The sequence below is a fragment of the Amblyomma mixtum genome, chromosome 7, assembly GCF_055824585.1.
Source record: "Amblyomma mixtum isolate Tamu chromosome 7, ASM5582458v1, whole genome shotgun sequence".
NCBI classification, from domain to species: domain Eukaryota; kingdom Metazoa; phylum Arthropoda; class Arachnida; order Ixodida; family Ixodidae; genus Amblyomma; species Amblyomma mixtum.
This window is the reverse complement of record NC_143018.1, coordinates 143,363,324-143,376,647: the sequence shown is the minus strand read 5'-3', so window position 1 is coordinate 143,376,647 and position 13,324 is coordinate 143,363,324. Positions and strand designations below refer to the sequence as shown.

General features: G+C 45.8%; 1 protein-coding gene across 1 annotated transcript in view; it reads right to left on the bottom strand.

Annotated features, from left to right (window-relative positions):
- LOC149337759 (multidrug resistance protein mrp-7-like) overlaps positions 1 to 13,324 on the bottom strand; it is a 157,568-nt gene that overhangs the window by 77,197 nt on the left and 67,047 nt on the right. The window contains exons 12-13 of the mRNA XM_089553505.1: positions 9,426 to 9,572; positions 1,067 to 1,160 (exon numbers count right to left, since the gene is read on the bottom strand). Of these exons, the coding sequence (XP_089409631.1) occupies positions 1,067 to 1,160; positions 9,426 to 9,572 (241 nt within the window). The remainder of the gene's footprint in view (positions 1 to 1,066; positions 1,161 to 9,425; positions 9,573 to 13,324) is intronic.

The window sequence follows — 13,324 nt, the reverse complement described above, 5'->3', positions numbered from 1 at the left end:
GCGTTGGTGTAAGTGGCTTTGAGACGCCAGGTGACATAAAAAGCCAGACATTATGCAAGCAACTTAATGGTCATTGCGCAGGATGGGCTCCCACTGCGATCGGAGAAACGGAGGTCTTTCACTCTGTCATTATTGATTTCGTTTCAGTGAACTCAGATTATCTGTACCCTCAAAAACAGATCGTATAGCTTTGGACATGGTGTGCCAGGGCTAGCAGTTCTCGAGCGAATGCAACAGTGAATACCATAACTCAGTGAAACAAAACCGCAATGGGAACCAATTTTACAGACTGCCCTATGTTACCAAGACCACCGCTTGAAATTTCCGTTTGAAGCTTTTGCAAGGAGCTCCAGAACTCTAAATGGAACGCTCTTATACACAAATGCTTTGTATAAAGTAACGGTCATGCATTTTTCAATGAACATATACCGCGTGGTGGAGGAATTAAAATGTGTAGTAAAGCATAACAGCAAACGCGATGAGGGGGCAGTAGACCGGCCGGTGTTATCTTTTTCTTAAAGCGAACATTCATACCAGCGAAACAACTGTTAAGAGCTGCCTCGATAGCTCAGTCGTTGAGGCGCTCAGCTGCTGTCCCGAAACAGCCGGGTTCGATCCAGGCCGCGGGGGTCGCATTTCGATGGAGGCAAAATACTAGAGGCCCGTGTACTGTGCGATGTAAGGTCCCGTTAAAGAACCCCAGGTGGCCGAGCTGACGTCCCTCATAGCTGCACTCGCTGTAGGTTTCAAACCCATAACCAAAACTAAAACACCTGTTGCACAGTCATCATGTGCACATCGAATGGTAGATTTGCCTGTTCGACATATATGATGATCTTGTCCCCTTTTTGGGTTGTGTTAAGAAGTATCCCACCTTGAAAACATGAGCCAACTAGGCCCGAAGCAAACGCTGCTGATATCATGATCTGTATTCATGAAATCCGAAGCAATCCAAAAGATATTTAGCGTTTCAACTACTTTCTTTTAGTTTCTATATGGCCCCGGTTTCTACCACTTTCTATTTTATTCTTTCCCTTATACAGATATGCTCTATTTGATAGCTCACCTGGCTTCCGGTAAATGTCGTAAGAAGCATTGTCCTTCTGTTCTTGGTCCATCTCAGTGCAGAATTCCGATATACGTCCGAGCCCCAGCGCCACCTGGAGATGTTATTGGCCCATGAGCAACCGCACTGACACAAAGGAAAAGGGCATTGATCATCATCAGCAGCAACACCAGCATCACTGTGATCAATATCTTTTACGTCCGTCCGCTACGTTCTGTCTATCCCTTTGACGCAAGATGCAGAGGTATCAGTTCTTGGTGTCATTCTCATCGGTCGCCTTTCATGACCCATACTTCGGGCTCGCGGTTCCGCAGCAGCAGCGGAGAACCCAGAAGCGGTTCTCAAGAGGAGACAGTACGAGATTTCGAAACCTGGGGCGAAAAGTGTTTGACTACGTCACTGGCGGCAGCTATATGCGGCCGCAGACAAAGATAAGAAGCGGCTGAGGACGTCGCTAGGCCGAATAAAAGCGGCCGAGATCCGCCAAGGCGTCAAGCAGCGGGAGCGGAGAAGGTTTTCATGGCCGATGTCCATCACTCTGTTTAAATCCAAAACTTTCAGTAAGTGATAACAACACAGTACTTCCCTGGGCAGGAGGAGGAGGACGTAGAGAGAGAAGGCAGGGAGGTTAACCAGGCGATGCCCAGTTGGCTACCCTACACTTGGCGAGGGGAACAAAGGGGAAAAATTCGAATAATATGCCCATGTTCCGGGCTGTTGGTCGGCGAATGCGCAGCCACGCAAGCAATAGGGAGACGATGAGTCAGTCAGTCAGCGGCAGTCAGCGGCAAACCTTTGTCCCGGTCTAAACGTTTGCTTCGCTTTTGGCAGGTGAGCTCTGCAAGCCAGGGGACAGTATCAGCCGGAAAGCGGCTCGTATCTTCAACGGCTATCACCTTCGCAACTGCTTCGGGTGACTGATCTGCGCATGCGGCTCAAGAAAGCTGTTGTTTCGACATCGCAAGCCATCCTTGCCTTCATTCGCTCTGGACCTGCCAAAGATGTCCCCCTGGCGCCGATCACCGACTATTTAAAGACCGTCAACTTCGTGGACCGTTGCAGTCAGCGGCAAACCTTTGTCCCGGTCTAAACGTTTGCTTCGCTTTTGGCAGGTGAGCTCTGCAAGCCAGGGGACAGTATCAGCCGGAAAGCGGCTCGTATCTTCAACGGCTATCACCTTCGCAACTGCTTCGGGTGACTGATCTGCGCATGCGGCTCAAGAAAGCTGTTGTTTCGACATCGCAAGCCATCCTTGCCTTCATTCGCTCTGGACCTGCCAAAGATGTCCCCCTGGCGCCGATCACCGACTATTTAAAGACCGTCAACTTCGTGGACCGTTGCAGTCAGCGGCAAACCTTTGTCCCGGTCTAAACGTTTGCTTCGCTTTTGGCAGGTGAGTGTTGGTTACACCTGTTGTAATTCATCACTTTTCGTGTTTTGCCGCTGACTGCACCATGTCTTCCTTGTGTACTTCTTGCTCAAAAGCCATACCGAAAGATGGGAAATTTATGACTTGCTGTGCCTGTGAGGGCGAATTTCACTTGGGGAAAAACTGCTCGTCAGTTACTGATAACGCCTACAAGAAGATGAGTACGGTAACACGTGAAACATGGAAGTGTCCTTCATGCAAGGATGATTCGGTGGCGCAACCTGACGTAGCATCCAACCCCGATGGTGGTTCGTTCTCGCAGCAACTGTCTGCTCTGAATGTGAAGCTGGATACTTTGACTACCACTGTATCAGCACTGATGGGGAAAATGGAAGAACTGTTGTTGGTCAAGGAAGCTAGTGAAAAGGTTGCTTCAGCAGTCGAGGACATACAGTCAGCTATTGACTTCCTTTCGTCACGGTATGACTCTGTGCTTGCTGGAGTGACCACTAATCAGGCTGAGCTTGCAGATCTTCGGTCACAAGTTCAATCACTGTCTTCAACAGTAGTTTCCCAGAAAGAAGTGATTGACAGGATGAGTGGAGAGATAAATGATCTCGAACAATACAGCAGACGATGTAACTTCGAGATTCACGGCCTTCCGGTCAAATCTGATGAAAACTTGCACACTTTCTTAAGTACCTTAGCAGGCAAACTAAACATTACCGATTTTCAACCAGCAGATATCTCAGCAGTCTATCGGCTACCGTCCAGAGGCGACTATATCCCACCGATCCTAGTACAGACTCAGTCGGTTTCTGTTAAGCAGAAATGGCTCGGAGCTCGGAAGGGCCTTCCTGATTTGGTGCAAGACGACCAGTCTCCTCGGCTGTTTTTTAACGATAACCTGTCTCGGGTTAATCGCGAGCTGTTCCGACTAGCAAGGTCTCGGGGCAAACAAAAGGGTTTTGAGTTCGTCTGGACCAAAAATGGGAAGGTCCTTGCAAAGCGGTCCGAAGGCGCACCTCTCATTCGCATCAACAAGTTTTCGGATCTTGAGAAACTAACATAACCATGTCTGATACAGGTTTCGTGAAGTGTTCCGATTTTTCTGAAGTCCGGAAGTTCTTTCAGTATCAAACAGGCAATTCATTTCAGTTTACTCATGTTAATATTCGCAGTATACGGAAACACTGGGACCATTTTTTTGCGTTAATTCACCCTTTTCACTTAAGTTTTGACGTCATTGCTCTCACGGAAGTGAACGCTTCGTCAGACGTGTTACTACAGTTCTCGCTGCCAGGCTACCAGTTATATTCTTACACTCGTTTACAAAGAATGGGAGGAGGAATCGCAGTTTTTGTTAAGGATTCTTGGTCCGTTTCTGAAATTAGTGTTCCTTTCACTCAAGCAGAAGTAGTTGCGCTCCGCCTAAGTACACCTTGGTTGTCGCTGGTTCTTCTCACAATTTACCGCCCTCCGTGTTGTAACGGTCGAATCTTTTTAGCTGAGCTAGATTTTGCATTATCATCGTTCTCCCGCGAAGAACACGTGTGCATTATCGGTGATATGAATATCGATATTTTACGCCCCACTGTGTCAACGGTCGCAGATTATCTGGACACTTTATCAAAGTGGGGGCTAGCGACTACAATCCACAGCCCTACACGTGAGGAATACTTAGCTGGGCAGCTGGTCGCGTCTTGCATCGACCACATCAACGTGCGTTCTCAAAACCTGTCGGTGCGGTCTGCTGTGGTTGAGGTCAAGCTTGCAGACCACTATTTCATTTGTTGCTCGTTAACAGATAGTTCCAGCCATCCTGCATCTATGCACAGCCAGCAAAAGGTCTCAGTACTTGATTATAAGCGTCTTGACGAAAGAATAGCAAAGCATGATTGGGATTCTTTTATACACAGTGTGTCCCCTGCGGACCTATATGATCGGTTCGTCGATGTTTTTCGTTCACACAAAGCAGAATCTTCCCGCATGGTGAATGTTAAACAACGAAATTTAGACAATAAGTGGATGTCTCCCGCAATATTGGCAGCCATTAAAGAGAAGGATCTGCTCTGGGCTCGATCAAGACGTGCCCCAAACTGTTCTCAGCTACGACTGCAGTTTAAACATGAACGAAACCGTGTCAACGCCATGATCCGTCTGGCCAAGCGCAACCACTTTAGGTCTCAGTTTAACGACGCACGTTTTAACAGCAAGAAAACATGGTCATTGGTGAATAGTCTGAAAGGAGGGAGCGCTGCTATCTACAATGATACATATTTCATCTCGCATTTTCATAAAGATGGACAGAGCATTGCGAATGACTTCAACAATTTTTTTTCTCTGGTCTCTGGTGCATCTCGAACCCCTCCTACCGACTGTCCTATGCCTCTCAGTGTGATGGAATCTGCTTTCCTTCCTGATATTACTGAAAGTGATTTAAGGTGTATACTTTTCAGTCTTAAACGTAGCAAATCTCCTGGTCATGACGGCCTCACGATTTCTGAATTGTGCAGAAATTTTGAAGTAATTAAAGGTGTTCTACTAGTTATCCTTAACACTATCATTTCTACTGGTATAATACCTGCTTCAATGAAAACTGCTAAAGTTATACCTTTGTACAAGGGTGGCTCCAGAAACATTATGAGTAATTACCGACCTATCTCTATTCTACCATGCATTGGCCAAATTTTTGAGAAGCATCTATTACTCACCATGACGAATTTTTTGAATACGCACAGTGTTCTATCACCTTGTCAGTACGGCTTTATAGCAGGAAAAGGAACAACGGTTCTTCTTGAAGAATTCTCTGACGTGCTAAATTCAGCTTTTGATAAGAATCAAGTCGCATGTTCTCTTTTTCTGGACGTTAGCAAGGCTTTTGATAGCATCTGCCACGTTCTTTTGCTTGATAAACTTTCTGCGCTGGGATTTCGAGGTTCGTTTTTGGAACTGCTTACTAACTTTTTACAAGATAGGCGCCAATATGTGTCGATTTCAAGATTCCATAGCGATTTCACGGCAATTGCCTCTGGAGTCCCGCAAGGTTCTATATTAAGTCCTTTATTATTCAATCTATACGTTAACGACCTTGCTAACAGTGTGCCATCTTTGCTGTTTCAGTATGCTGATGACACTGTTATTGTTGCATGTGCAAAGAAATACACTGATGCTGTTACAGCATTACAGATAGCTGCTATTAAAGCCATGGACTGGTTTAAGTTTAATCTTATTAATGTTAATACTTCTAAAACAAAACTGATCTGTTTTCATAACCCATTAAAACAAGTTGAATTAACTGACCTTGTTTATTTGCATACTTCCTCTTGTCTTAATTGCAACTGTGTACCAGTTGAATATGCGCATTCGGTCAAATATCTTGGCCTGACCTTCGACAGTGATCTCTCTTGGAAATCGCACCTTTCTTTTGTTTGCCAAAGGCTTCGTGCTGTATCGTGTGTCCTGTATAACATTAGATATTTTATGCCTTTTTCTGTCCGTAAATGTGTTGTACATGCTCTAGCCTATAGTGTACTTAGGTACGGAATTACTGTTTATGGTCACTGCACGGTTCGCTGGCAACATAGGGTGAATTCGCTTTTGCGTTTGCTTCTAAAGAATATTGCTTACGACCTGTCCATTGGTAATGACATTGATATTTTTAGAAGACTAAAGCTTCCAAGTTTTAACTCTTTATTAACAGAAACTATTGTGCTAAAACACTTCTGGTACAGTCAGTTCACCGTTCCATATGTCCCTGCTCGGGATTTAAGACCAAAATACCGCTACTGCATTCCTCGCTCCTCAACCCGGTACGGTAAGCGCACACGTCATTACTATGTACCTGCCTGTTTCAATAGCTTGCCTCCTACTGTACTCCGCATGAAAACTAAATACACCCTGAAAAAAACTTTGCGGTATGTCTCCGTGTTGCTTCCTGCCCCGTAGTTATTTCAGCTATTTACTGTATTAATTTCAAATCACTGTAATCTTTCTTGATGTTGTAATAGTTATATATTTGTTTCATTCTGTTTGGTGACCATTTTCTTTTTTGCAAAGTTCATTGCAACGTCTCTATTTTCCTTTGTTTTGCCAATGTTAGCTGTCTGCCAGGCGCTGCCACTCAAGCCCTTTGAGGCTTTGGTAGGCCTGATTTATGTTGTCTGGCAATTGACGTGAATAAAAGTTCTATCTATCTATCTATCTATGAGCAGAAAACTCTACACCGATGTGAAGGGGTATTCCTTATGGCATTTCGTCTTCGAACGATGTGGAGAAGCAGGTGGAGATAATAAAGACTCCTCTTGATGTTTACTGCAACGAGGAAACACCATACGCATTGCAGGCATTACATCGGAAAGAGTTTCACGCCTATGGTTGGCGTCTTTCATACATAATTGGGCGCAATCAATATAAGAATCGCGACGAATATTTTGGAAAGCGCGAGCCCAACGAAAGACATATGAAATGAAAGAGTACACAGACGACCACTTCCATTTCGATGTTATCAAGCATCTCATTACCGCCATCAAACCCAGATAAAGTTGCTAGAGAGCCAAATAGTTATTTTAATTAGGGGATTTACTGCGAAAATCAATCTCTTGGTGTCTGTCTGCTCACCAACCGTACATGCAAGAGGTGCATTTGTTTTGTACTCATCATGTCTTGTTTAAACATCATACCATCCCACTTGGACCACACTGGGTAAGCCTCGAGTACTAAATGTGTCAGATTATTGTACATCTCTATTGAGGTTTATCACTCTTCTTCAGTGTATTAGCTGTCATAAATAACGTCGCAAACAATAAGCAAGTGTTGCGTCACATGCTTTTCCTCCAGGGCATGTAACAACCGTAGTTCCCGAAGGCTATTTAAAGTATACGTCAAAACCAGTGAGCCGCGGAAGCCTATATTTCAGATATAAATAGCTCCCTCCCTCTCCCTCCCCGGCCTCCTTCCTCTCACCATACCTATGCTTGTTTTCCCCATTGCAAGTCAAAAGAATTTCTCATGATTATAAGGAGCAAGAACAGCTCTACATCGACGGCTACGTATCAAAAGACACGGAAAGAAGCCGGAAGAGTCCGCACAAACACTTGTACTAAGCGCCGCTGCCACCACAGATGGGATGACGCTGAACATCCTGAATTCTGCAGTACCTTTTAATCATTGATATTGTCACGTTGTAGTGACGGTAGTCCAGCAGCCACGAAGACACCAACAAGACTTGGAAACGAAGCTCTTTATTTGGTCTGACTTGCGCCCGCAAAAGAACTGAATAACTCGGCGGCGGCGTAAGCAACAAACGTGCTGGTCAGTCGTCGAACTACGAATGCCCGCCGCTCGCGGCATTGCTCAATTTAAAGCCGGCAAGGAAACTTCGAGATAACAGGTCAAAATCATCTTCAGTAATCTGGAAAAACGTAGATGCAGCTCTTCATGGCTCTGATCAATCGAGATTAGTCCGGTCACTTAAAAAGATAACAGCCCTTTTCTGCGCCCCTGAGCTCGAACTAACGGACATTACAATGATACGTGGCAATATAACCTTCTGGTTTGCTATGGCCGTCAGAACAAGTCGGCCCGAAGGCAGAAAAAACTGTGTAAGTCACCTTATGCAGCGTGTGGGAAGAGCAGTCCATCCATCAGTATCAACATGTTCGATCAGCACCTCACCGAACTCGATAGTTTTCTTACAATTACATGTGCTGATTACCCACTGAGTTATTTGGCGTTCGCTATAGGCAGGTAGCAGATGGCATTATTTGTTGGCGTGCAGGAAATCTGGTATGACCAATGTTCAGTGTCCTTTCTATGACCGCCGATGCAGCGACCTCCGCTCTGTCTGCACTATTATGCTTTAAAAATTATTGTGCTTTCTCGTAGCTCCGTTCATATGGCTCAAACTCACAAGGCGTGTTCGCAGTAAGAACTCTCGACGTGAATGAAGTAAGAGCACGGTTCAGCTGGGAGCTATGATAAGTTGGCCACAAAAAAGGGTGAATCAAACGGCCACATGACGCTCCTTTTCATAGGTTTTGATTGTCTATTCTGACTGCAGGAAAGATTTATGGCGTAGTCAAAAATGTTAACAATGTATACTCTGGCGCCAGTGGGGCACAAATACTGTTTGAATACTGTTTGAACGAAAAACGTAATATCGAGACAGCAAACAGAAAAAGAGGACTGCGGAACGGGTGCTAGGGATGCAGCGCCCGTCCTGTACTCGCCTTTGCCGTCATCATCATCATCATCATCAGCCTGACTACGCCCACTGCAGGGCAAAGGCCTCTCCCATGTCTCTCCAGTTAGCCCTGTCCTTCGCCAGCCGCGGCCACCATATTCCCGCAAATTTCTTAATCTCATCCGCCCACCTAATTTTCTGCCTCCCCCTGCTACGTTTGCCTTTGTCATGGGCTTCCTCAACGCCACGCGCTTGTTTCAAACAATTTGAAAAGCCATCCCTTAGACACGGGAATGTCAAATAATACGTGCCACGAACACGCAATTCAAACTAGCTAGCAATCGACTTTTCAAAGTACAGAGAATAAAACGAAGAGACATGGGAGACAATAGGAGACAAGCGGTGAGTCCAGCTCTTCATTACTATGTCCGTTCGTTAAAACAGATGCTTGGGGAAGTTGGTAACTCATTTTCACGCTCATTTTCAGCGCTCGTGTGTGTCGTGTCTCCCTTCGTGTCCGTGTCTTAGTGCGCGCTGTTCCGGTGAATATGTCCGTTCGTTCTGCACTGCTCATTTTCAAATGGATTACCAACATGGCAGGTCTGCTACTCTGGCAAGCATTCGGCGCTGGCTATGTGTAACGTGAGTAATGTGAAACTAATCAAGCAGTGACAAAATGTTTCCATTCCAAATAAATTTACTGAAAGAGCGGAATTATGAAAGTGGAATATTTCGCTCCGTGTGGGAGACAAAGCACGGCAGTGCACTGCATCATCTCTTCCTCAATGCACAGAATCGGGGCATACCTGGCGTCCATTTCTGAAGAGCAGCGCTGTTGAGTTGAGCGTCAGCTCGGTCACGAACAGCAGGTAAATGGCGGAGAAGGACAGCTGTGGGCTCAGAGCGATGTTCGGCTCAAAGAAGTACAGCGTCAAGAATAGAATAATGGTCAGCTGCAAGAAGCATCAATGTTCTCTTCAGTAATGGCGGTTTTTTCTCATGCAAGGATTTCTTAGACAATGTATACATTGGCGATAGACTTTCCTAATAGTATACAGGCAATACAAATCCTATAAACAGCCTTTAGGCAATCTAGAATATTATGGCCATACATGTTTAGCACACGTTTACGTATAGACAGTTTATAGGTTATGAATAGACAAAAGGAAATATCTGTAATAAAGCAATGGAGTCAATAACAATTTATAGACACTCTATAAGCCCTTTTTATAACTGTTAAGAACAGCCTTCTGAGAAAGCAGCAACCAAAAACCACGATTGCTGTCAATAGTTCATTTAAGATTACTTCATTGAAGAGCACCTATTGAAGAATATTTGTTCGATAAGATGCTGCGTTTTGTTCCGCGACGGGAAAATGTTCAATGGAGCTTCATACCTGTTCACATTTCAGGCTTTTGACAAAAATTACCGCTTTTAGAGGAATAAAAAGACATAACAATGTTCTATAGAGTGAGGTTACGAATTATTTTAAATGTTTTACTTCTGTACACAAGGCAAAATAAAAGCGTTAAAAGAAGATAAGGCAACACCCCAGGCGACTTAGTCACAAGCTGGTTAACCAACCCTGAGCACCATTTAGACGTTGTCTGCGTGGGAGACAGCCTTAATCATGCCAACATGCATCCCCCACTTTATTGGCACGCGTACGCGCTGTTTGAATTTGCACTTCAAATGCACCGTTTTTCACAGGAAATGCGGTGATGACTTATGACTGAACGGTAACGGCGTGCGAAAGGTGCGAGTGCAGTTCTTCAAGGTGTTCACTAAGAAGGGCGTTGTGAAACCGTTTGCGTTCCTTCACCACACACAACTGATACGATTGAGTGTGCATATAAGCCTTGCAGGGTTGTCTAAATGGCGGTGCAAGCCTCTGGCCGAGTAATAAGAATTTAGAGACGATCTGTGGCTCCAATCAAGCGGTCTTCTCTTCAAACAGGCTTTCATGTGCTTGTTTGCAAACATCTCTAATGCAGGTATAGCTAGCTCCTCAGCCCTTTCGCTACCTCAGCCCTTTCGCTACCGAAGATGAGGTGGGTCCGTCCACACAGCTTGTACAGATCGCCCCGAAGAGAGGCTCGACCCATCGTCCCTTGCGCATGTTCGAATCTCGTAGAGAAGACGTGCTTGGGTGCCCTAGCGTTTTCAGAATACGATGCCTTCAACATATCACATTTTAGGAAAAAAACAAGTTTTATTGGGCTCAACAAGTTAGCTAAGCGGGCGAGTTGGTGATACATTGTGCAAAAAACAGCGCGAACGAAAGGGGACGAAAGGAAGAATACACAGGAACAAGCGCTGACTCTCAACTAAAGTTTAATCACAGGAAACACGCTTAAAAAGGAAACAAAAAACACCAATACCAGAACGCAAGTGCTACTAACTGATATCCAGATATGCAACCTAACATTCACGCATGAGCAGGGATGGTTTCATGACACACAATCTTGCTTTCTTTGCCATATTATACGCCTCGATGATTTCCCTGGTCAACTGGTCGGGGTGTTTGTACAAAATATCAGTACAATGCAAGGACGGAAAACAGGATTGACACTCTCGGTAATGATCGCCTAGATTAGTGGAGCGATGAGTGAGCAAAGGGGACGTTGTATTAACACACGACTCGGAGAACATCTCAATTCATTAAAATCTAATCGCTCCACTAATCTAGGTGATCATTGCCGAGAGTGTCAATCCTGTTTTCCGTCCTTGCATTGTACTGACATTTTGTACAAACACCCCGACCAGTTGACCAGGGAAATCATCGAGGCGCATAATATGGCAAAGAAAGGAAGATTGTGTGTCAGCAAACCATCCCTGCTCTCGCGTGGCTGTGAGGTTGCATATCTGGATATCACTTAGTAGCAAGTGCGTTCTGGTTTTGGTGTTTTTTGTTTTCTGTTTCCTTTTTAAGCGTGTTTCCTGTGATAAAACTTTACTTGAGAGTCAGCGCTTGTTCCTTTGTATTCTTCCTTTCGTCCCCGTTTGTTCGCGCTGTTTTTTGCATAATTTATAGGCCTGCCAATCCGACCGAAAATAATCTGCATGCTAACAGCAGGCAACTAGATATGGGCAACCTGCAATGTAGTTTGCCACTGCCCGTTTAGCCACCTAGCGGCAACAACTATCAGCACTGAGTAGGCGAAGAGCTCGGGCGATTAGTCCCAGCCTTCGTTTTGCTTAGAAATTGAGCATTTTCAGTGAAATAGAGTGAAATTCTCCACTTTAAATGGTCTCTTTGGGCTGCTGTGACGTTTCAAATGCAACGGATCCGAAGCAGAACAATGAGTGCTGGTACTGCTGCGTAATAGACGCAGACGCGGAGGAGACGCTGGCGAGAAAAGACCGCTGCCCGTCCGGATGGTTGGAAACTTCACCGGACGTTTAAGCCGCTGTAAGACAGTTTAGGCCATTTAGGCGCTTATCCTCGTGCAGATGGGACTTTCTGCCATAGCTAAGTTGGCACGAAGTGCCCAAGCCTGTAGGAACGTCTAGGTACTCTATGAAGGAGTGTGCATCTGGTCGTGTTTGTTCCGCTACACTAGGACCAGGGCACGCGTAAGGTTAAGGAATTCGTTCTGCTCAACGAATTGTGGAGTGGTAGTTATCACCATCAGCCTGACTACGCCATTGGAGAGAAAAGACCTCTACCATAATTTTCCAATTAACAATGTCCGTTGCCAGCTGTGCCATCATATGCTCGCAGACTTCTTAATCTGATCCGCCTATCTAACTTTCTGCCGCCCGCTACTACGCTTGCCTCTTATTGGAATCCGCTACGCTACCGTTAAGGACCAGCGCTTATCTTGCCCTCGCATGACATGCCCTGCCCGAGCCCATTTCTTCCTCTTCACTTCGACTAGTGTGTCATCAGCGGGTGTTTGTTACCTCACCCACTCTGCCCGCTGCCGGTCTCCTAACGTTACGCCTATTATCTGACCTTCCCGAGCAGCCTCCCGCAATTAAATGAACTGCAGCTTGCCACAAAACCGCCTTCAGACAAACAAACGCACAACGGCTCAATGCCGGGAACAGTCACTCTATGTGCTAGCGCGCTGAAAATGATCACCGCGACATTACGAAGTGCTTTGCTGAACTACCCGACGGCTGCTTGCAAAGCAACCCGCCCCTCGCCAGCCACCTTGGTCGCGACCTCGGATTGTGATGATGCCTTCGATGTCTCCGAGCCCAAGGCTACGCCGCCAGCTTCTCCAATCTATACACAGCCGAACCTTATTCCAACGACCCAGCTACAGCCCGCCTCGACTCCGTGACCGACAGGCTGGTTTACGGCCTACAACGGCTTTCGTTTCCACCCGAGCACAAAGTGGACTGCTGAAGACGCTGCCACATCGCCCTCCAACACATGCACCTCCCGACGACGCCACTTCACGCGTCCGCCACTCTTGCCGAGCAGCGCACTAGAAGACAGTTCGGAGCAATAGCGCAAACAGGACAAGGGACCAAGAACGAGTCGACATACACAGCGCCAACTTCCAACAACTTTATTAGAAACAAAAACACAAGAATATATACGTGCATTTTTGCCGTGTCATCCCAAAGCATGAGCAAATTCACTGCGAGCGTTGGTAAGCAATTTCTTTTTTTGAGAGTTTGACAGAAGGAGTGCTTACACAGGCACTTCCGAATCTGGCTATCTTTTCTGCTTTAATAATTTCCCGAGTGT